The sequence below is a fragment of the Helianthus annuus genome, chromosome 6, assembly GCF_002127325.2.
Source record: "Helianthus annuus cultivar XRQ/B chromosome 6, HanXRQr2.0-SUNRISE, whole genome shotgun sequence".
Classification (NCBI taxonomy): Eukaryota; Viridiplantae; Streptophyta; class Magnoliopsida; order Asterales; family Asteraceae; genus Helianthus; species Helianthus annuus.
The window spans coordinates 27412048-27436846 of record NC_035438.2 but is presented as its reverse complement, the minus strand read 5'-3'; the positions used below and the strand labels follow the sequence as shown (position 1 = coordinate 27436846).

General features: G+C 37.2%; 1 protein-coding gene across 1 annotated transcript; it reads left to right on the top strand.

Annotated features, from left to right (window-relative positions):
• Positions 1-2910: 2910 nt before the first annotated feature.
• Positions 2911-4758, top strand: LOC110944571. The gene is made up of 4 exons (XM_035974079.1): positions 2911-3450; positions 3587-3836; positions 3917-4177; positions 4325-4758. Exons 1-4 carry the CDS (start codon positions 2911-2913, stop codon positions 4756-4758), a joined length of 1485 nt encoding a protein of 494 aa, XP_035829972.1.
• The last annotated feature ends 20041 nt before the right edge of the window (positions 4759-24799 follow it).

Here is a 24799-nt window from a genome sequence, read left to right as displayed (position 1 = left end):
GCGGCTCCCTAAAATGTTTGAGACGCCTGGTTTATCGTCATCAATCTAAATAGACAAATGAATCTTTGAAAGGTTGAGGGGTGTGGTCCTACAAACTCTTAGACATTTAGTGAGCATGGCCTGAGCACCAAGAATTGAATGCATGCTTCTCATGGTATCTAGTGAACAAGACTTTTGGATGGGGCCTTAAAAGAAGAAACACTTGTCACTAGTCGAGTGGAACTTTTCTAGTTGTTAACTTTAAGCAACATGGATGCTATGAATCTTTTTTTTATGAATGACGACTACAAATGATCAGGTGATATATAAATAGTTTTTTTTATATGAGGTATTTTACGAACTAGCTTATAACCATAATTTATGTTGATATTAGTAATGCGATCAATGATTATTATTATTATTATTATTATTATTATTATTATTATTATTATTATTATTATTATTATTATTATTATTATTATTATTGTTATTGTTGTTTTTGTTGTTATTATTATTACTAGGTTAGAACCCCGTGTATTACACGAGTTGAATAAATATAATTTTATATATTAAATAATAAAAAAATTACATCCTTAAAAACCCCGTATATTACACGTGTTGAATAGATATAAAAAAGAGTTATATCTTTAAAAACCATGTGTATTACACAGATTAATAAATGTAATTTTGTATATTAAATACTAAAAACGTCTTATTTTTAAAAAAAACTCGTGTATAGTCGGGTTGAAAAAATCTACCAAATAATAAAAAAATATATCCTTAAAAACCTCGTGTATTACACGTGTTGAATAAATCTAATTTTACATAGCAAATGATAAAAATTATATCTTTAAAAACTTCGTGTATTACACAGGTTATATAAATGTAACTTTGTATAGTAAATAATAAAAAAAGTTATATTTTTAATAAATTTGGATAACATTTAATATTAATTTATTATTTATATATTTAATATAAGATAAGTAGGAAAGAGAGGTATTTGTTTTAAAAATATATTAAATTAACAATTTAGATTTGAGGATAATATTTTATTAAGAGTAAATTACAAGTTTTGTCCTTTATGTTTGTATCAAATTTCAGGCGCTGTCCTTGCCTTTAAAATTGTCAGGCGGTGTCCTTTACGTTTCAAAATCTTGCAAGTTTTGTCCTTTAACCCAAACCAGGTTAGAATTCTCAGTTAAATTAAGGCATGTGCAGGGCACATGAGGGTAAAATGGTCATTCCACATCCCACTTATCTGTCCCCCTTTAATTATAACAAGACATGCCCTCATTCATTCACCTGCTTCACATCGATCATCCCTCATCTTTCATTTCTAGGGTTTTAGCCACTGTAAAAAGACGATCAAGATTCCGATCAAGATTTCGATGTCGAATGATGAAGAAGGCTGGTATATCAGGGATCATCTTGATAATGAAAATGTCGTTGAACTTTATGGTAAGTTACAAACCCTAGCTTCGATTTTGGGATAAAATGTTGTGGTTTTTGTTGATCATCAGTTGATTAATAACATAAATGTTGAAAATTTGCAGATGGTTTTCCCAATTACTTTAGCATTTGCGTTCATCATGGTGGTAGGCTTACATCACCTCCTGGACACACATATGTAGGAGGCAAGATCAGTTATGTTGACTTGATAGATATTGATAAGTTTTCCATTCATGAAGTCGATCTTATGCTTGATCAGTTAGGGTATAATAGCTTGAACCCAATGTATTACCATTACCAGTTTTTGAATCCTGAAAAAACCCTAGATGATGGTCTTGAACACCTAACCAGTGATCAAGACTGTCTGAACTTGGCTAGGTATGTTGAAATGCACAAGGTCATCCATGTATATACCACTCATGGCTTGAAAAACATGAAGGAACTGTTTAGCTCACCTAGTAAACCTCCTAGACCTAGCATCACCATTGAAGAGATAGATGAAATTGGACCATATGCCATAGTTCCTATGAAGAAAAATGCAAATATTGGCTATGGGGAATCCAGCAGTAAGATGCCAGTTAGTCCAGTATTTGTTGAGACTGAAGTGAATGTCAATGAGGATAGGGATGTTAGTGAGGATAGGGATGTTATTGAGGATAGGGATGTTACTGATGATAGGGATGTTAGTGAGGATAGGGATGTTACTGATGATAGGGATGGTAGTGAAGGTAGGAGTGATAATGATAGTGATTACATAGTGGATGAATTGAATACCATGAGTGATCATGAAGTGGACATGAGTGACTATAGGGCTAATGTTGATATGGAAGTTGAGGACAACATTAATGAACATATGAATGGTGATGATGAAATGGAAGGGGATGTATTAGATAATGATAAGTTTAACAGTGGTTCTAAATCTGATAATCATACAAGCACCAGGAAACATTTGCTGTACCAAATAAGAAGATCAAATGAGAATTTGGTAAACTTTTACCTTGGGCAGGTGTTTGGCAGCAAGCAAGTTGCTAAAAAGCTGATCAAAAAACATGCTGTTGAAACTAGAAGGATTATAAAGATTATCAAAGATGATCACAGCAGGGTTAGGGCAGTTTGTCAAGGCTCAAAACCAGACTTTGAGGTAGATGACAATGGGGTGCATGTCAGCCGGGCAAAAGGTAAAGAAAAAAGTGCAGAGATGGAAAAAAATGAAGACAAGGGGAAAAAAGGTAAGAAAAAAAGGGGAAGGGGGTTTCTGTTGAAAAGAATAAAGACACAGGGACCAATCAGCAAAAAGTTGATATAAATGTGGGTGGTAGGGGGAATAGGACAAACCCCCATCAATATCAATGTCCTTGGGTCTTGTTGATTTCAAAAGAAAAAAATGCCGAATCCTGGGTGGTCAAAACCCTAATTACTGACCACACATGTGTTACAACAAGAAAGCATTATGCATGTACTTCAAAGTTCCTGTCACAAGAGATGCTAGAGCAGATTGAAGAGAACCCAGAAATACCAGTTAAGGCTGTACAAGAACAATTTCAAAGGAGGTTTTCAGTTGGAATTTCAAGAATGAAAGCATATAGGGCTAAGTGCATAGCCAAGAAGCATGTTGAAGGAGACTATGCTGAACAGTATACAGTCTTGAGGGATTATGCTCATGAACTCATCCAACAAAATCCAGGTACAACTGTTAAGATTGAGGTTGATGCTAATCCAGAACCAGGGGATAATACCAGACAATTTAGAAGGATATATGTGTGTTTGGCTGCATTAAAGCAGGGGTTCAAAGCAATTGGAAGGGATTTCTTAGGTCTAGATGGTGCATTCATGAAAGGACCATTCCCAGGGCAACTGTTAAGTGCAGTGGGTGTTGACTGCAATAATGGGATCTACCCTGTTGCTTATGCAATAGTGGAATCTGAAAACAAAGAGTCATGGACTTGGTTCTTAGAGATTTTAGGTGATGATCTTGGTTTAGGCACTTACTCAAATTTTACTTTCATAAGTGATAGACAAAAGGTACTGTCTTTTACTTTGTAAACTGTCCTTTACTTTGTTAACTGTGTTTTACTTTGTAAACTGTCCTTTACTTTGTTAACTGTGTTTTACTTTGTTAACTGTGTTTTACTTTGTTAACTGTCTTTTAATTGTGCAGGGGATACTTCCTGCAATCTCAAAACTGTTTCCCTGTGCTGAGCATCGATACTGTCTTCGCCACATACATGAAAACATGAAAGTTACTTTCAAAGGAGATCTTTACAAGGAAAAGCTTTGGAAGTGTGCTTGTGCAACAACAGTCCCAGAATTAGGCATTGCTATGGATGAGTTGAAGGCTTTCAACAAGAAAGCTCACTTATGGTTGTCAAAGATTCCTCCTTTACATTGGTCAAGGGCTTATTTTTCAGGTATTTTTCATTTGTTCACTTATATATTCATTTGTTCACTTATGTATTCATTTGTTCACTTATGTATTCATTTGGCACAGGGAGGGCTGTGTCTGATATAGTGCTTAATAACATGTGTGAGGTTTTCAATGGAAAGATAGTAGAAGGCAGGGACAAGCCTATCATATCAGCCCTTGAATACATAAGGGAGTATCTAATGAGGAGAATAATAACTGTGTTGAACGTAATGGAGAGAAGTGAAGGCTTGCTTACACCCAAGGCAACAAAACTTTTTGAAGGGATTAAAAGAGATGCAACCGCTTACCATGTTCAGTGGAATGGGGGGGGGGGATTTGTATCAGGTTAGTGGAAAGCCAAATCATGCACGTGTAGTGAATTTGGCTACAAGGACATGTAGTTGCAGAGCCTGGGAAATAACAGGTAACTAACTCTTCATTTTTTGAAGTTGTTAACTGGATGTTTGTCTAAAGGTTGAATATGTTTTATAGAAATGCCATGCAGACATGCTGTGGCTGCAAATTGGGAGAAAGCTGCTAATGGGGGCAGGGTGGGTGCTTTGGAGAGTTGGGTACATCCGGTTCATACAATGGAGAGGTGGAAACAGGTGTACTCTTTTAGGGTGAACCCTATCAATGGTAGGACTTTATGGACAAGGGTAAATGCTCCTGCAACGATTACACCCCCAAAACATCACACCCAGGTTGGTAGACCCAAGAAATTAAGGAAAAGATCTGCTGTGGAGCTTGAAGAGATGACCCAATCAGGAAGGCTGTCCAAAAAGCACACTAAAGGTGCATGTTCAAAGTGTAAGAAGACTGGACATAATTCCAGGACTTGCAAGGGTCAAGGTGAAGCTGTCAAGACTGGCAAATCAGGGAAGAGTGGCAATGCAGGGAAGAAAAGGAAGGCAAAAGCAAAGTGAACCTGTTTTATGTCTTTTGAACTTGTTTTATGTCTTTTGGAAATGTTGGTTGCTAGTATTTAGATGTTTATGAACTTGTTTTATGTCTTTTGGGTAAACTTGTTTTATGTCTTTTGGGTTGCTACTATTTAGATGTTTGTGAAATGTTGGTAGTATTTGGAAAATGAATCAGGTTTGGCTATAATATGGTAAGTAGTTATTTGGTTTGATTTGTTTTGTTTTGTTTTGTTTTGGTTTGATTTGGTTTGTTTTGTTTTGGTTTGATTTGGTTTGTTTTGTTTAGGTCAATTATTGCACTTTGTTGTTTGAATGGGTCAGTTTGTTTAGGTCAATTGCTGCACTTTGTTGTTTGAATGGGTCAGGTTGTTTAGGTCAATTGCTGAACTTTGTTGTTTGAATGGGTCAGCTTGTTTAGGTCAGTTTGTTTAGGTTACTTTGTTTTGGTCAGTTTGTTTTGGTCAGTTTGTTTTGGTCATTACAGGTTATGGTCACTTTCTTTTGGTCAGTTTGTTTGAATGGGTCAGTTTGCTTTGGTCAATTTTGTTTTGGTCATTATAGGTTAGCTTGTTTTGGTCACATTACTTTGGACAATCCACTTTCATCTGCACATAACATATAACAAACTAAAAAGCCATAACATACATCACAAACTTAGATCTTGTCATTCAAAATTAGATCTTGTCATTTTACACATACTGCACATCATGTATAACACCCTAAAATGCCAGAACATACATCACAAAACAGATCCAACTAAAAACCAAATACTTTTTTCAATTTTCTTGACTTTGCTTCAACTTTCATGTTCTCTTGTTGCAGCTTAATGTTTTCTTCTTCCAGATTCATGTTCTGTTGTTGCAGCTGCATCTTCTCTGATTCCAAGTTGTTTTTTGCCCTAAGCAATCCAGGTATGATATCTATGCACCTTTGGCACCTTTGCTGATCGAACCATCCAATAAATGGACAATTTGAACCCTACAATTGAGCAAATCAAAACATTAAAATCACAAACGACATTCCCTAATCTAAGCGATCAACCCTAATTTTGAAGATGAAAGATTACCTGGACAGGACAAGCATAAAAACGACGACCAGGATTCTTGCTTGTCCATGATGTCTGTATTATTGCATCTCTTCCACAATGGCAAAAAACCATGATCAACGATGCTTTGGAGGTTGAAGAAACCCTAATTTGATCAAATGCAGAGAGATGATTTTGTGTTGTGGTTGGTGTGCGATATAAATGAGGATATAAATGGGGAATTAGATGATTTAAGAGGGAATGACCATTTTACCCTCATATGCCCTGCACATGCCTTAATTTAACTGAGAATTCTAACCTGGTTTGGGTTAAAGTATGATAAGATTTAATATTAATTTATTATTTATTTAGTTAATATAAGATTAGTATAAGATTTTAGAGTGTTTTTTTATAATTAGATTAGTATTTGAATATAAAAAATATCACAGTTATTATTAGATTTATTTATAATTTAAGGCTTTTAAAAATTAATAAAAAAAAGTTCTATCTTTTAAAGTTTATGAAAAAACTATTATTTTAAACCACCTTTGTATAATTCATACTGATAATCCGTAGAGTTTTTCCAGATATGCTTTGTTTTTTTATTATGTAATTTATTATTTATTTAGTTAATATAAGATAAGTATAGATTTGAGGATACCTTCAATGAAAGACACGTGTCCAAAAGTTGGTTTCTTTTATTATATAGTACTAGCGGTAAGACCCGTGTGCAAACACGGGTCGTTTCTTAGAAAACCATGCATAACACATATTGACAGAACATATAGATATGTGTATAGATATTGTAGCAAAACGTGTTATCTATTATAGCTAAAAGACAACTATAAGTAAATATAAAAGATATTTAACAAACTTAATAAAAGATGTCTAAAGGATGTCTAACAAACTTAATAAAATTCATCAGTTAAATATGATTATTTCAATTCTCTTATTCAAAAAAGAGAGTACATATGAAAGATGTCTAACAAACTTAATAGAATTCAAATACAACTTAACTTTAACAAACATTAACTAAGAACATACGATCACCTGCCTAAACAACACACATCAAACCTCATTCAAGAATTTGTTACGCAACAACATGTCCTTCGCTACATGTTGTGATCTGGTTAAATATACTACTGCAAACAATGTAACAGATGCTGATTCAACAATCTCTCTATACAACAGATGATATGAAAACCCTTCTTTATTACTGATTTTTATTTCTCATCAACATCTCCCTAATTTGTCCTTTGAATTATAGTTCAAAGTCTAGGGAGAATATGTCTTCTTCATCATCCCTCTCAAGTTGAAAGTCCAACAAATCTTGGAGATCGTATGCATTCAGATTATATGCACTATCCATTTTAATCTCTTTAACACTACCATCTGATCTGATCAAAGTCAATACTTGGGTTTTTGAACATGACTTCCACTTTAATATTTTTGGATCAGTTGGTTTTCTTGGGCAAAGAATTATTGAAGACGAGTTTGGTGATTGTGGTCTACTAACTAAATTTACAATTGATTCAGACAAATCAGATGATGAGAGAAGGTTTTTGGAGTACCGATTTTTGGAGACAGAGCAGCAGTTGTAGGATAGACTGACTTTTGAAGAACATTTGAATGTTCAGCTCTATCTTCTTCCAGCTTTTTGTAGGTCTCAACAATTTTCAGTTTAGACCATCTGGCAATGGGTCTAACTGGACCATAATCAGCAGCCACAAGCTCTACTCTCATTCTTTTAAACTTCAATACCTCATCTGAATCCACTGTTTTGACTTTCTTCCAATTAGATTGAGTTGGATTTACCAGAGGATCATTGTTCATTTTTGTGATTCTATCGATATGAGTTTTTCTCTTACGTGTGGAGATGATTTCTGGTGAAGGATAATGTTTTGGTAGTGAAGATGAATGTATGGGAAATCTTTGTGACGTTGGAGATGCTTGGATTGTGGTTGGTGTAGTAAAAATGATCATGGCAGATGTTTGAGAAACTTCTGCTGGTGTCTCACCAGCTGTTTGGTAAACATCTGCTGATACTTTTGTGTTCCCAACATCTATTGACAAAATGGGTGATGATGGTGTGGAAGGTATTTTCTCCTTCTTTTGTAGTTGTTTTTTTGGAGAAGGTTGGGATTTAGGTTGAGCAGGCAATACAATTTCTGTAGGATTAGCTTTTGAATCTGGTGGCAACTTTCTCAATGAATCTTTCTCCCCCTTTTTGGCATCATTATCATCATCATCATCATCATCTTTCTCAAAGATTGATGTAGAAGTGGAGCCAGTAAGTTCCAACAGATGTTCCTTAATGTTCATAACGAGTTGATGCTAACCCACGCGTTGCGGCTGGATGTTAATTTACGCTAAGTATTCTTTTCATTTTTGCTTTATTCTCATTGTAGAATACCACGCTAAAGCATTTTACCTTAAAATACAAAAGTGTTCTAAGAAATGGTTCAATTCAAATATCTAATCAGTTAGAGATTTAAGTTTAACTAAATTAAGCATCATTATTTACCTAATTATTGACATACGATGTGTGCTAATACATAAAGTTTTATCAAGTATTGAACCAGTTATTATGCATAAAGTTTGTCAAATTAGATCCCCTACAAAGCAAATATTAACATGGGTTTAATATCGTAAGTGTCCTTTAGATCCAGTATTTGAAAACCAAAAAGGTCACAGTGAAACACTTTAAAGATTATTCATTCTGCCATTTCTTTTTTATTTAAAATTCGAAATCAATAGACTTTTCTGACAACTGGTTTTGTAAAACCATCAGCGTGTAAAACCATTTAAATATTCAAGTTAAAACCACAAACGTGTAAATCCATTTAAGTTACTTTACTTACTCATATATTAGAGAGAAAGAGAATAAAACCCGTGAGTTTCGGGCCATCAGTGATGGCAAACGTCCGGCCGGCAAGAAGTCGTTCGATAACTTCCGATTTCGGTTACTGCATCAAAGTAGACATGGATACTGTGTGCGTTATTGTGTGTGAGAGAACAAAATGGCATGCACTGGCGTTTATTTTGGTAAAGAATTCGACAATCCTTCGTTTGATTATGATGAATTGATGTGAGAAATTTGTTTACAAATTTGAATGTCATTACTTCATCGATTGTCTGTGATGTTCATGCAATTTCGGTTCCTCGGCAGTTTCGTTGGTTCAGTTTTGATGGTATATAAATAAAATTAAACGGTTGCACCACAACCGGCGATGTGTGAGTCAAACCATTGTGACGTTTCACAAACTATAATACTATATATTGACTGTCGGTTGGATTTTATCCATGTGAAGTTCCAAGAGGCGTGTTGCTTTGCACATGGACATATGTTGAAGAGTTGGAAAGAATGTGACGTATAGCGGTGAAATCGCAACTTTAATATAATTGTATATAAGTAATTTTGTGGTTTAAATAGCATTGAAATGCTTTGGAGGTATTCAAACGGTGGGAGTTATTTTTTTAGATGTGTATCATATAAACTGAAACGCTTCAGTGGCATTGAAACGGTGCAAGTTGCTTTTTGTATAAGTATATAATGTCTGCTTGTGTGTCTTTATACCTGGCATCAACCAAATTTATGATAAATTCCAAACTGAAATTGTGGTTACTTTCAGCCAAATTGCTCTGAACTTGAGAGATGGGTTGCATAGAATTCCAAAGCTCATTGGCAATTTCCTGTCTGCTAGGATGACTTTTAAAAAGCTCTATCATCTGCTTAATCAATTCTTTCATTTCAGCAACATCTGTTTCAATGTTAGACACTCTAACCGTCAAATCCTTATAAGTAAATTCATCACCTACTTTAATAGGATCATCTTAATTGCCACCTGTAGTGATTATTTTTATTTTGATAATAGGAGAAGTCACCATATCATCAGAAACAGATGCGCCTTTTTCTTCGTTCTGGGGACTTCCCAGTGAAGCAGAGATTACAGTTGTAACCTCATCAGTAGTTGCCTTCAAAGGAGTCTTAATGATGTAACCACTGTCCAACTGATCACCAATGGGTTCAACAGTTGTAGTCGCTGCTCCACTTAAACTACCACCAAGAGTTTCGTAATACTCAACGGAGATAACCTCCTCAACTGTTTGTAGAACAGAAGATTTAATTGGTTTAGATGCAGTCATTTGTTGCGATCTACTATCAGTAATGTGTGCATTAGAGGAACTGTTTTCTTTCTGAAATTCAATTGCTTCTAACAGAGGTAATATTGTTAATGGAACTTGAGCCGAGGGTTGTGGTGTAGAAAGAGTGATTGCCCTGGGAGAGGGACTTTAAAACATACTTTCATATGAAAGCTCTACTTCATGTTGTGGTGTCCCTGTACTTACAACATGATCCTTTTGTGACGATACATGAGGAGTTTGGATGGGTTGAGATCTTTCCAATAACTATGAAGAAGTAGCAGCAGTGGTTTCAAGTGACATTTGTGTTGTCACTGCATTAACCTCAGGGATCTCATCTTCCAGAGGAACCTTTTTATTTTGTTTAGTTTTGATGGACTTTTTGGATGTGACAGCTTTCTTTTTGCGTTTTCCTAGTTTGTGTTTCACAACACCGGTTGTGGTGTCATGATCAGCATGAGCAGTTCGTTCAACAACAGAAGTTTGAGCAACTGATGCAGACGCATTTAAAAGAGGCTCATCTCCCTTTGTTTCAGTTGTTGAAACTTTTGACTCTTTATCCATAAGTTTAGTAAAAGTTTTACTTGTAAGACTATTTATTTGAAAAGCTACACCTTGTTCAAAATCTGTTTGTGACACTTGTTTTTGTAGGTAGAAGCTTAGAAGTCTTGGATACAACAAAAAAGCATTACTACGAACACATTTTTTCAATTTTTTCACATTTTTCACATTATTCAACAAATCAGAAAATAGTGCTTTTGATAAATTGTAATCAGATTTTGTTAAAATAGCATAACCCAAATACTGAATGTTCAAAGGTATCTCATTAAATGCGGTGGTCTTGGCTGAGAGACAAATTAAAAGAGTATGAAACAAAAATTTCATTGGCGGAGGGAAGTTTCGTTTGTAGATAGTAACTTCCTTTAATTGTGCATCATACCCTCTTTCAATGAACTCTGTATGAAGTTCAAATTTTTCAAACTTGTTCTTACCTGCCAAGTCCTCCAATTCAAATGTAGTGCAAATTGTAAAGGGAGAAATTCGTACCACACTTTCCCTGACCTTAGATGTGATGGTAACTGGATTATTATCTTCAGCCTCTATTTCAACATTAAACCAAAATTGTCGGAGTGTTTCTTTATGAACCGGAGCATCAGCAGTAAGAATTGATTTGTATTTCGATGACGTTAAAAGGTCAATTATTTAGTGATAGCTGGTATTTTTGCTAGTTTTCTCGAAGATGGGGAGGTAGTTGTGAGGGTTTTTGATGTTCAGAGACATGATCGGAAAAGAAGGTGATTTGGGGATGAAACAGGATTTAAATTGGAGGGTTTTTAATATGTTGGAAACTGTTTTTGAGAATTTTGAATTCGAGACTGCAGTGGTAGAACCTCGATTTAGGGATGAAACAACTTTTATATAGAGAGAAGAAGTGAATGCTGACGTGGCAGTAATTACAAATATTTGATGGCTAAGATCTGTCCACGTGAGAAGCTCTCTTGCGCCAACCGATGACAGTTGTTTGGAAACCTCTGTTGGTCGTTGGGAACAGTATGAGTCAAACAGTCGTTAGATAAACAGAAGTTATGAGAACAGATGATAACTTTCAGCAGTTGTTTTATTTTTAGCTAACATCTGCCCACGTCAGAACCTCTGTTGTCATAATGGATGACAATCAGGAGTTTAGTAAATCAACAGTCATTAGGATAAACAGAAATTATGACAACAGACGGTAACCTTTAATAGTGGATGTATTTTTAGGCAAGCAGAAGTTTCAAAAACAGTTTTTTTCAATAGGTGTAACTCAACAGTCGTAATTCTAACATCTGTTATTAGCCCAACCACTGTTAGTATCAAATCCTCTGTTAAACATTTTAAGATTGAATATCATTTGTTGTTCGTTAACATCTGTTGACCCATAGCAGACCTTTGCATTTTCAGACATTTATTCATCAGCAGATGCTCTCTTTTGTCAGACTTTAGCTACAACACACCTTTTATAACACAAAAATATACGGTAAATCCTTCCAAAAAATCGTTGTTGATAAAAAAATTATATAATAATACTTATAGCAGACGTTATATAATAATACTTATTCATCATTAGCCCAACCACTGTTGACCCATAGCAGACCTTTGCATCTTCAGACATTTATTCATCAGCAGATGCTCTCTTTTGTCAGACTTTAGCTACAACACACCTTTTATAACACAAAAATATACGGTAAGTCCTTCCAAAAAATTGTTGTTGATAAAAAAAATTATATAATAATAGTTATAGCAGACGTTATATAATAATACTTATTCATCATTAGCCCAACCACTGTTGACCCATAGCAGACATTTGCATCTTAAGACATTTATTCATCAGCAGATGCTCTCTTTTGTCAAACTTTAGCTACAACACGCCTTTTATAACACAAAAATATACGACAAATCCTTCCAAAAAATTGTTGTTGATAAAAAAAATTATATAATAATACTTATAGCAGACGTTATATAATAATACTTATTCATCATTAGCCCAACCACTGTTAGTATCAAATCCTCTGTTAAGCATTTTAAGATTTAATATCATCTGTTGTTCGTTAACATCTGTTGACCCATAGCAGACCTTTGCATCTTCAGACATTTATTCATCAGCAGATGCTCTCTTTTGTCAGACTTTAACTACAACACAAATTTTATAACACCAAAATATACCGTAAATTCTTCCAAAAAACTGTTATTGACAAACAAAATTATATAATAATACTCACAGCAGACGTTATATAATAATACTTATTCATCATTAGCCCAACCACTGTTAGTATCAACAGTCGTTAGAATACACAGTTGTTTCATCATCAGCAAATGTTCTCTTTTGCCAAACTTTAACTACAACAGACATTTGTTTTATCTTTTTATCATCTGTTCACCATCAAACCAACCCTTCATACTATTAAACCTCTGTTGACTTACCAAACAGATGTTCAAACACAATCCAACATGAACATAATCTAAATCTTACTCAAACACTAAATAACTAAAAACAAAACACAACATGTTCAAACACAATTCAACATGAACATAATCTAAAATTTATTCATTTATTCATAACATTAAAACTAAAACTCCAATACTGAACAACATTAATTTTCAAATCTAACAATAACAACAAGAATTAAGAAACTTTAGCTTCAACTCCATCGATTGCTGAACCTCTCGATGTATGTCCTTCAACATCGCCATGAACTCCACGTCTCTATCACCGCACTCTATATTACTGACAACACAAAGCTCACGAACAGAGGTTGAAGGCATCAGCATAAGATCTCTGGAAACCTGCTCTCTAGTGAACAGGCCAACTTGCAATCCATCAAAACATCTCTTCAACTCTTGAAGAGTAGCCCTATCTTCATTCATCTGTTCCTTGATTTGCCTGACAAAACGCTGCTTGAAATCATCTGATTTTGCATTTGTGAATGATGCCATTTGAATAAACTATATTACTCGACTTTCCTGAAATTATGATATCTTCGTAGGAAACGTGATGAAAAACAGGTGAAGTGGCTATGAGTTTATATACTGAAATTTGGTATTATGAAAACGTGTACATTTAATATAAACATATTAATTAATGTATATTTCAAAACAGCAATCTTTTAACGCAAACACCTTCCAAACCCCAACTTTTATGGGAAAACTGTAAAATTAAATACCAAGAAACCCAAGGGACAAAATTTCGAAGTTCAAAGAACTAAAGCAGATTATCACAATTACAATTAACCTCTTGATTTACCATGTAGACGAGTTTTTAAACTCTATAAAAGACCGATGATTACTTTTGATTCAAAACATCAACAAATTGTCCTACAAATCACTTTCTGTCAAAAATTGTTCCAAATCAGAAAACCAACAAAAAATCTACATGGCAAACTTCAGCTTCTACCACTGGTCAGACACCATCAATGTTAAAACACACTTCTCCATGTGGTCACTCAAAGAACAAATAACAGACGAAGAACTAAACAGGAAAATCGACATAATAAATGACACTAATTACAACAAAACCTGGAACAGCATAGCATTGCTCGATGAAGTCCTCCACTCTCCTCCATCAGATTTCCAGAAGAATGCAGAGGAGTTTCTGACACAACTTCTAAAACAGGATCAGAAATCTGCAACATGCTAACTGACCTGAAAATCAAAAGAGAACATGAAATCACATGGAGAAAGGCCAGAGTCTATGAAATCCTAGAAAGTGTTAACTCTAGCGTGTAATCCTTTATAAATATTTCTTTAAATTTGTATTTTTCTATGTAATAGCTCATTTTAATAATATAAACATGCATCTTAAAATATTCTAAAATTTCAGTGTCTATAAAACTCTCAACATCATCAACAGTTAATCAAAATGAGAAACAAACCTAACATGCAAAGGGCGAAACAGAACTGTTGTACTACACCTGACTTTTCATGATATTGCACGAATCTATATATACTTTCTATAAAACCATGGAAGTCTCCCATCGAAGAAGATATCACATGCAACTATTCACGATGTTGCAATAATGATACTGCAACATCGATACTGAAAGGTTGATGTGTGATGGGAAGCTTCATTGAAACGACGATGTTGGAACAATGATACCGGAACGATAACATGTAAACATAATCACCAAACATTCAAACAAAGAAGTGTAACCGGAGATTAGCGGCTGAATCACGAGAAAGATGCATTTGAGAGGGAGAGACACGCTCATAGATGTGAGCGGGAGAGATTTGAATGTGGAGCCAGATTATTAACCCTTATTTATAGGGTTAGAATATATGGTTTGAATTTTGAATGTGGAGCCATAATTTTGAATCTCAACAGATGTTTATTGGCGAGTGACATGCATTAATTGAAAATTACATATCCCCATGCATTTTAAAATTCAAATTACCCGCAATTTAGCCACATCTGCTGCTAGGTATACGTTTACCAAAGGAACCATCTGCTACTTTCTTGTAGATGGGTAGTGGTTTGCCCTTTGGAATGTGGGCCAGACCTTTAACACTTGAAGACACAAGGCAGTGGTTCGATAGAACATTAAATGTATTTTAAAGTGATTTATATATTAGGCTTTATGATGTAATAATGAGATAAGAAAAGCCTTGTTGGACACCCTCTCCTGCTGACACATCAGCTTTTCTTATGTCACTTGGATTTCTCCTTTTATAGAAAGTATAGATAGATTATTATACAACCACATAAATAAATGTGAAGATCTATCGTTTTCTATATCCTGAAAATGCTAATATCTTATAAATGAATAATGGATTTAAATAATACCAATTATTGCCCTTTGACCGGCAATGGTCTCAACTTAAAAAATTTCTATTGGTGGTCCCATCTATTAACATATTGGCCTCCAATGGACCCTGACTAACAGATCGCTAACGCCGTTAAGCTCCAATCGCTGGGAAAACGTTTTTGGCCGGAAAACTCTTTTTTGGCTAGAAAACTCAACCTTTTCATCCCAAATCTCATTGTATCCTTATCACGGACCTTTAGGAACCTTTTTTTTAGTAAAAGCCCAAAGTATTAAGCTCGCCGAAAAAAAAACTCATTTTTCGCCGGAAAACATCTTTCTGGCTGGAAAACTCAACTTTTTGGTCAGAAAACTCAAAGTTTTCGTCCCAAAGCTTTTTGTAACCATAGATCGGACCTTTAGGAACCTTTTTTCGGCCCAAAACCTTATTTTTGCGACCGGAGACTAACAACGTTAGGGTTCTGTTAGTCATGGTCCATTGAAGGTCAATATGTGAAAAGATGGGACCACGAGTGGGAATTTTTGAAGTTGGGCCGTTGCCGACCAACGAGCAAAATCATGGGTCTGAAGTAGAAAGTGCGTCTTGGGTTGGGGATATGTGGGGTCTAAACTTGGATTTATTAACTAAATGAAAATTTAAATTTAAAAGTAACCCTTTGTTGCTTTGGGCTAAAGTCATTAATGCCATCCATGGTTAGGCTACAACTCCTTAGTCGTACCGTGAAGTAAAGTGTTACAAGCGTGTGGATAGACGTTGTTTTGATGGAACAAGATTTGTCTAATTTTGGGATTGAGCTCACTTATTGCATCAGAGTTGTTATAGGGAATGGTAAGAACATTTTGTGCTGATATGACATTTGGGGGAAGGGCCTCTTTGTGACAAGTTCCCACTAACCTTCCGTTTAGCCAATGTCGAATCGGCAAAAGGGTTTGACTGCTTCTCCATCATTGGTAATACTGTGCAGTGGAGCTGGGATTGGATCTCGGATCCAACAAGTCCGCAACAGTGGGCGAAAATCGGTGCCCTGATGAGTTGGCTAAGGATGGTTAAAGTGTCTGACTCCAAGGATAATGGTTTTGGAAGGGTAGCCTTAGTAGGGATGGTTAGAAAGGAGATGGCTGAAAAACTTAGGATGGTGATAGACATATAGGCTTCCAAACAGTTGGGCGATCCCTAAAGCAAACCACTTTGTTTGGAAAGCGGTTATCGGAAGAATCTCTTCTAAGGAAACTCTGGCAAAACAAGGTTTGGTTCTAAATAGTAACAACCCGATTATTCCCGACCAAATTCTAAGTAACACATGTCTTGAAAGCCTCCTCATAAGTAACTAGGTTAAAAAGGATGGGTTGGAATCATCAAAAAGGAAAAAAATATGAAGTTGAGGGGCTGAAACTGCCAAAATCCAAAAACTTTGCTGCGCTGAGGTCCTTGCGGACCATATGGGAAACCCCTTGCGGTCCGTAAGGGGTGCCAGACAGTTGTAGTTTGCAACATTTTGACACCTAACTTCAGTCTTGCCCCCTTCTTCTCCGGTCTTGACACCCAGGTGAACTAATCACCTTCCTAAGCCTCCATGGACACTTGTCCAAGCCTTCGGCATCCGTCATTCACTATAAATAGCCCCTTGGTGTGGCTTATTCTTCATCCCAACTCAAAATACAAACACTTCACTTAGAAGTCTTGTAAGAGTTCCTTCCTTTCTGCTTTGCAAGCTCTTCTTTGGTCCTTGGAAGTCACCCTATGAAGCTAGTAAGTTCTTTTCCCTAAGCTCTTTCAATAGCAATTCGTTTCATAGTTTAATTTCGTCTGAGTGTCAAGAATTTCGAATAGTTTGACTAAACTGTTTGACTTTCAATTCTGGCCATGTTGATCAACCAATTTCAAATCAATTTCACCTAAATGGTCTATTAATGTAAGGAGTAATACCCTACATTTGTATATCATGATCATCACGTCTAAATGGGTCAAAATGACAAATCAAACGTTGTTTTATGAAATAACCAAATAATGACCTTTAAGCATATGTAATATGATATTTTGACATCAAAGAAGTTTATACAACATATCAAAAATATGTTCTAACATATTTGACTTGTCACAAACCCATTTTGTCATCCGAACCCATATTTACGCATACGACTCGCCAATATGGCGTAAACCATATAAACAATTCATAATGGGTTAAAACCATTTCAAAACATGTTCAAATCAAAATGTGTAACACCTCGAAATATTGTGTCCAATAATGTATTGACACGTGTCTTGAGTTTACACGTGGCATTAAATATTAAATAAAGGACTAAAGTTGACAAACCTTGAAAGTATGTAAGTTCGAGGGTTATAAATGTCAACAGAGGGTAAATATACTGTATAGTAACCCTAAATGATGCTCGTACCTTCAAACGAATAAATCATGGATCGTACGGAGCGAAACGCGGAAGAATGTGAGAGATTACAAGCTACAGGGGTTAATTGTGTCAACATGTTTAATTTATACCTCTGAGTGACCCTTTGACGAACTGAGGCTTTGTAACAGTAAAATACGCTCACTAGAATATACTATATAAATTTCACGAAGTTCCGTTTTAAAACGAGAAAGTTATGATCAAATTCGTATGCGAGGGGTTGAAAGCGTCAACAATAAAAGTTAAGGCTTTTCGGATAGTAATTAAACTAACCGGGGACTTAACAATACGGGTAAAAGTCACGAGGCCCCTATTCGTAATTAATCGAGGGCCAAATCGCAAAGTTACCCCTTCGAAACCGAAAGGTCAGGTTAATGATTACAAAAGATTTGAAAATCTTGGAAATCAGACCTCAGGCGGGCCGTGTTGATGAAATAAGCAAGCTAATGCGGGCCGCGAGCCACCTGTTGATTCGTTTACTGACATGAAGATTCAGGCGGCCCGCGCCCATGTTGCATAACCTCTAATGCGGGCCGCGTACGAGTCCCAGATGCAGAAACTTTGGACAGATTCAATGTTTGAGCTTCTGAACGATCATTTGAGCATTAATTGAAGTATGGGTGCCCTCTACATGCCCCCTAGCACCCAGGGCCACCTGCTGAACATCCATGATCCATTGTAGGGTGAGTTGTAATGATCTTGAGCCTAAATTTTCACTATAAAAGGCACTACATTGCACACAATTGAAACACACCTCAAACCTGCATTCAAGTTCACTTCTGGAGCTCCAAAGCACTCTTCTAACATCCTTAGTCGTGCACCAAGCTTCTGTAAGTGTGTCTACCCTTTTGTGGCTTAGTTTATGCATAGTTTAGCTTAAAAGTCAATCCGTCGTAATTAACGATTGATTTTGCGATAAATCACAAATGGTCCAGTGGTTTGTCGAATCAAAGATAGTTATATGTTGGTAATCATGTGGGCTTTAAACCCCTAAAAGGGCACCCTCTGATTCCCACTCTAACTAGTCTAGATATCGAGTCAAACGTGCTTAGAAAAAGTCAACAAAAATGCTATTTTGCAATTTCTTGCATAATCGGTAATGTAGATAATATGTAACCTGTTTAAACACTCATAAAACATGATAATAAGTACATTAACTAGTCTAAGCTTGTTTGATCCGACCATTTACTGTTTTGACCCGGTTCGGAGCCGAAAGTCGCAAAAGCTTTGACCTTTGCTTTGACTTCAGTTCTGACCCGTTAAAGTTTGATTTAGATATGCCTTAGGACTCTCTTAGGACCAGGTTACATGATGGTATAACCCTCTGTGACCGGTTCGTTGTTTGTCCGAGTCTTTTACACATTTCCGTTAAATGCTTAAAAGTTGACCGTAACGCCCTTTTTAATTTAAAACGAGAATTTCAGACATGTGAAAGAACCATAACCTTAGTCACTGATTTCCAAGCATGTCCCTAAAATTTCACGTCAATCCGAGGTCCAGAATAGGAGTTATGCTAAATAGCGCAAATTACGGGAACTTTAGTAATTTAATAGCGCAATTAGCATAACGCCTATCTAAACCCGGATTTCGACACCAAACCTTCTACTCACTGAGGTAAAATAATATTTTGGGATTTTTAAAGATTTTTATTTATTTTTTTACCAGCTCATAACCTGCGGTTATGGCAATGGTTCGGTAAATACCGAATATACCCTTTTCGGCCATAACTTGAGTTCTACAAGGTCTTTTGACCCGATTCCAGTTGCTACTGATTTTAAATAATAAATAAAGTATTTTAGACTTTATGAACTGTTCGGGAAACTCAGATTTTCTGTAGAACTCAGAAACATCTTTTATAATCTTTAAAAAGACCGAAATACCCCTAGGGGGCATAATATGAACTTAAACTCGTTACGGGCATTATGGAAGGTATCCTACTGATGCCACAACCTCTTTAAGGCATATTGACTTAGGAAACCAGTGTAAGACTCTTACGGTTACCTGTTACGCCTTTTGCGCGCACGGTTCGGCTTATGTAACTAGTTTACATAAAATAGCCGAAACGGGTCAAACCATATTGTTTTGACCCCAAAATCCAGAGTGTGGTTATTAAACCCATATAAAACAAGTATTCAAACTTGTTGGGTCCAAATCACATTCCGTTCATGGTTTTCGCCTTTCACGCGATTAAACCGTAACTATCCTTCGAAAACTGATCGGTCTAAGCTACGGCTAAATTAAAGACCCGTTAGGATTCTAATAGGTTAATTTAAACCTTCGTTCCAGATTAGGAGACCAGTAAAATCTATCTGCAATTTATTTCGATTAAGAATTTATACTTGCAAAGGTAAATACTTTTAACTTATTTTCCGTTATACGGGCTTGGGTTACGGTATATAGTATACCGCTTGGTCGGGCATCAAATTCTCCACCGCTTGAGTGGGTAATTGAATAAATTTGATCGGCTCGTTTAAACAGTCTTGTTACTTAAAAGCCTTTGGGGGGTTAATGACCATGTCCCGGATATCCCTGGCATCATTTTACGAAATGGCCACGACCTAAGCGCGGAGTGTAGGCCTACACTCGTCAGTGCATAAATAGGTCGCTGTGGTGTGTCTATTGATCTTTAACCCGGACTAGATCCGGGCTACTGAACGCATAAGGAACATGTAATTCGTTCACAAGATTATGTATTTAAATAATTCTCCCAAGTTATAAAAGAGTTTGTGCCTTGTGCATTCAAATCAATTTTAATAAACATTTTTCAAAAGTGTCGGTTGAATGTATTTACCAGTGTAAACTGACGTATTTTCCCAAAAAGATTAAATGCAGGTACTAAACGAAATTGGCTGGCTATAGCTCCTTAGCATCTTAAAGAGTCTCGCAAGCTTAAGATGCCTTCGTCTGTTGAACAATACTTATATTTTTTTTTATTTGATCCCCTGTGGATACTTTTCGACTATTCGTAATACATTTGATATTACAAACAATGGTTGAAATATAATTATCTTTATGCTTCCGCTGTGCATTCATATATTGTGTGGTTTGACTATAATGTTGCCAACTACGTCACGATAATCCCCCACCGGGCCCACCGGTGAGACACGTGGAAATCGGGGTGTGACAGGTTAGTATCAGAGCCAACACTGAGTGAATTAAACACTAGCCTTTGTGTTTAATCTCAGTTACACAATTGCACATACTTGAGTCTAGACAAGAACATAAGACAAATTCGAATTGTTATTCCAGTTTGTCTTTTTATTGTTTGTTGTTATTTAAAGTTTTGAAAGCAGGAAATATGCCACCAGCAATCAGACGAGGAAGAGGAGGAAGAGGCAAAGGGACGATCATCACTGACAATGATCACGAGGCTGGACCTTCGAACATGCGAGCTCCTTCCAGTACAAGGAGTGAAGAACCACAGAGACAAAGAAGAAACCTCTTTGAACCTGCAAGACATTCTACCTCGCATAGCTCGACACCCTCATACCGTCATTCATTTGGACCAGATTCGGAAAACAATCCCAATAACCCTCAACCATCCTTTATACCTCTCCAGCGATCTGCTTCGTACCGTTCTTATGGAGATCCTTCACCTTTCTTCGTAGGACAGTTTAACCCGGCGGATTATGTCCAAGAGCCAATAGGGTATAACCCTTTAGGACCAGAGGATCACTTTTCTGAAGATAATGCAGTGGATATGGACGAGGATACAGACCCCGTCGAGCCTGCACGGGGTACTCCCAATCATCCAATCGAGATCTCTGATGGGTCATCCTTTCATGGAACACCCTATCAAGGTCCCGACAGCTACCAGGCAAGGTTTGACCAATGTAATTGGTACTTTACACCATCTCATCACTTCTCGCCTCATGACCAACAGCAACAACAAGATCCTTCTGAGGATTCGCGGTTCATGGCAGTTACGCCACCGCCACCAGTTCAACCAGTAATTCCAGATCCGCCAAGGCGTAGAAGATCAGGCGCATGGATGTCCACCCGAGGAGGGGAATTCCATTTCAGCACCCCTCGCCACTCGAGTGCGAGTCACTTTCCGTCAGTGCCAGAAGAAGAACCACAATTAGGGGAACCATCTGGTCACCCTGCAGAGGTGAATTTTGCACCAGTTGCACCACCTCCGCCACCTTTCAGATATGACAATCCGATACCAGCGTACGGCGGTTCCACCGCATACAATCCGTTTGAGCAGCCGACTCACACGCACTACAACTATAACTATGATGCCGATCCATATGTGGTAGCGGCAAATTATAATGCCCTCCATGGAACCTCTTGGAGACCATATTACTCAGCTCATGGGTATCCAATACCTCCTAGACCTCTGGTTCAGCAACCGTCGCAGCAGCCACGTTTTTCTCCACCGGAGCAAGAAGAAATACTCCACCGTCTAAACCGTGTAGAACGAGACTTCGAACAAGAACGCAAGAGTAATCGTGGATTTCTCAAGGGCCTAGCCAACCTACTAAAAGGGAGGAAGAAACGAGACCATTAGTCTCCTTATGTATTGTTGTATTTGCAATTTAGTCCCTGCGTGGACATTTATCGTATTTCAGTCCCTACGTGGACTTATCTTTTAGTCCCTGCGCGGACATCTATCTTGTATTGGTCCCTGCGTGGACTTGTTTTTCTATAAACCTCTGTGTAGGTATTTATGTATTTAAAAAGTCCCGTTTAGGGCAGCGTGTAATCCTATTTGAAATTTGTGGAATGTTATGTTATAAATTTCATTCTTGTTATTATTATATATGAAATAAATCAAAATCATCCTTTTTAAATTTAAATCTGCCTAAATAAAGAATCTTAAGAGTGAAACCTAGCCAGGTGTCTTTATAAGATCCGGCCAAGATGGTAAGACCTGATTAAAAGATTCAGATTTCCTGTTAACCTCTGTAATCATGTTAACGTTCATGGCAGATGTGATTCGTTAAAATCGCACGCGTCATTCTAGTATAAGAATCCTTCTAAGGATTCCAAAGCCCAAATTAATGATTTATAAATCATGGGTTAAATCATCAATAAAGATGATCATTTATTAAACATCCATTAGCGATGTAGTGCCTACGGGCCAAACTTATTAAACATCCATTAGCGATGTAGTGCCTACGGGCCAAACTTATTAAACATCCATTAGCGATGTAGTGCCTACGGGCCAAACTTATTAAACATCCATTAGCGATGTAGTGCCTACGGGCCAAATTATAAAACATCCATTAGTGGTGTCGTGCCTACGGGCCATAATTAATGCCATATAAGACAAAAGGCAGTGGTAGTCTATGACTCCCTGTCAGAAAAGGTAAAAGGACTACGGTTCAAACCTTCATGCCTTGATTCTCTGTAATCTCGGCTAATATTATAAAAACGTCCTCGTGACTAGGCTGTTATGCCACTAACATTATTGTTTGTAATTAGGATAAGTATGTTCAAATCCTAAATAAAAGTGAGTAACAAATTAACCAGATATGGTCTCTGTTTACCATGGTTAATGAATTGCCATAAAAGACAATTCCATAATAAACTCCTAAATAAAACTTTTTCGTTATCTTCTGTAGCAGATTCAAGTTACCATGGCTGATCCTAGTGGGGAAAATAGTCATTCGAAAGAAGACGTATACGATAACCCCCAGGTTCATTTGACGGGCGCTGAATTAAAACCTCTTGTCGACAATGCTGTTAAGGCAGCCCTGGATTGACAATACGAGGAGTATACTGAATCCCAGAGCAGAACCATATCTAAGCCACACTCGAAGCCGAAAACCCACTCAAAATCTCACAGCAAACCACCGTCCAAGCCTAAAAAGGACGATGATAATCACTCGTCCAATGAAAATAGTGTCTGTCCAGAGAGAGTGTATACTGATGCATCTCGCGCCAGGGGCTGCACTTACAAGTATTTCGTATCATGCAAACCCCGAGACTTCACTGGGGAGAAAGGCGCAGTAGATTGTATGACGTGGCTAGACGAGATGGACACCGTGGTGGACATCAGCGGTTGCGCAGAGAAAGATGTGGTAAAGTTTGTTTCACAATCCTTCAAGGGCGAGGCCCTGGCTTGGTGGAGGTCTTTGGTTCAGGCCTCGGGAAAGGTTGTTCTATACAGCATGACATGGGAGGAATTCATTTCTCTCATCAAGGAGAATTACTGCCCTCAACATGAGGTTGAAAAGATCGAGACCGACTTTCTATCGTTGGTTATGACAAACCTTGACTGTCAAGCTTACCTCACAAGCTTCAACACGATGTCCCGGTTGGCTCCGTATCTGGTAACCCCGGAGCCAAAGAGAATAACTCGTTTTATCGGTGGTTTAGCCCCCGAGATAAAGGCAAGCGTAAAGGCCTCTCGGCAAGCGACCTTTAGATCTGTAGCCGACATATCTTTGTCCCTTACTCTTGATGCGGTCCGACAAAGATCGCTGAGGAACAAAGAGGCTGAGAAGAGAAAGCGTGAAGATGATACTTCATGGAGGTCGAGCAAGAAGCACCGTGGGAACGGTGACAACAAGAGAGGGTCTGAGTCGAGGAAGGATGGGCAACAGTCTGGTGAGAAGCCCAAGTGCAAGAATTGCAAGAGACATCACTTTGGAAAGTGTAGACTCGAATCAAACTCGCAGACTCAGTCGAAGTCGTATGCTTGCGGGTTATGCAAATCCAAGGACCACAAGACCTTGGATTGCAAAAAGATAAAGGATGCAACCTGCTACGGCTGCAACGAGAAAGGGCACATTAAAAGCAACTGCCCTAAATATGCCAAGAAGCCGGAAGAGGCCAAGAAGACCAATGCAAGAGTCTTCAGGATGGAGGCGAAAGAAGCAGTGCTAGACGATAACGTGATCACAGGTACTTTTCTCGTAAACGATATCTTTGCAAGAGTACTTTTTGATTCGGGCGCTGATAAGTCTTTCGTAGATCATAAATTTTGCAAATTGCTGAATATGCCTGTCAAAACCTTAAATATGAATTAGGAGGTAGAGCTAGCAGATGGCACCATAGAGACCGTCTCCACTGTGTTAGATGGATGTGTGATATCTATTAAGAACCACTCTTTTCCTCTATCTCTACTTCCCTTTAAATTGGCCGGTTTTGACCTAGTATTGGGTATGGACTGGTTATCTCACAACCAGGCCCAAATCGTCTGCAACATAAAGCAAGTGGTGAT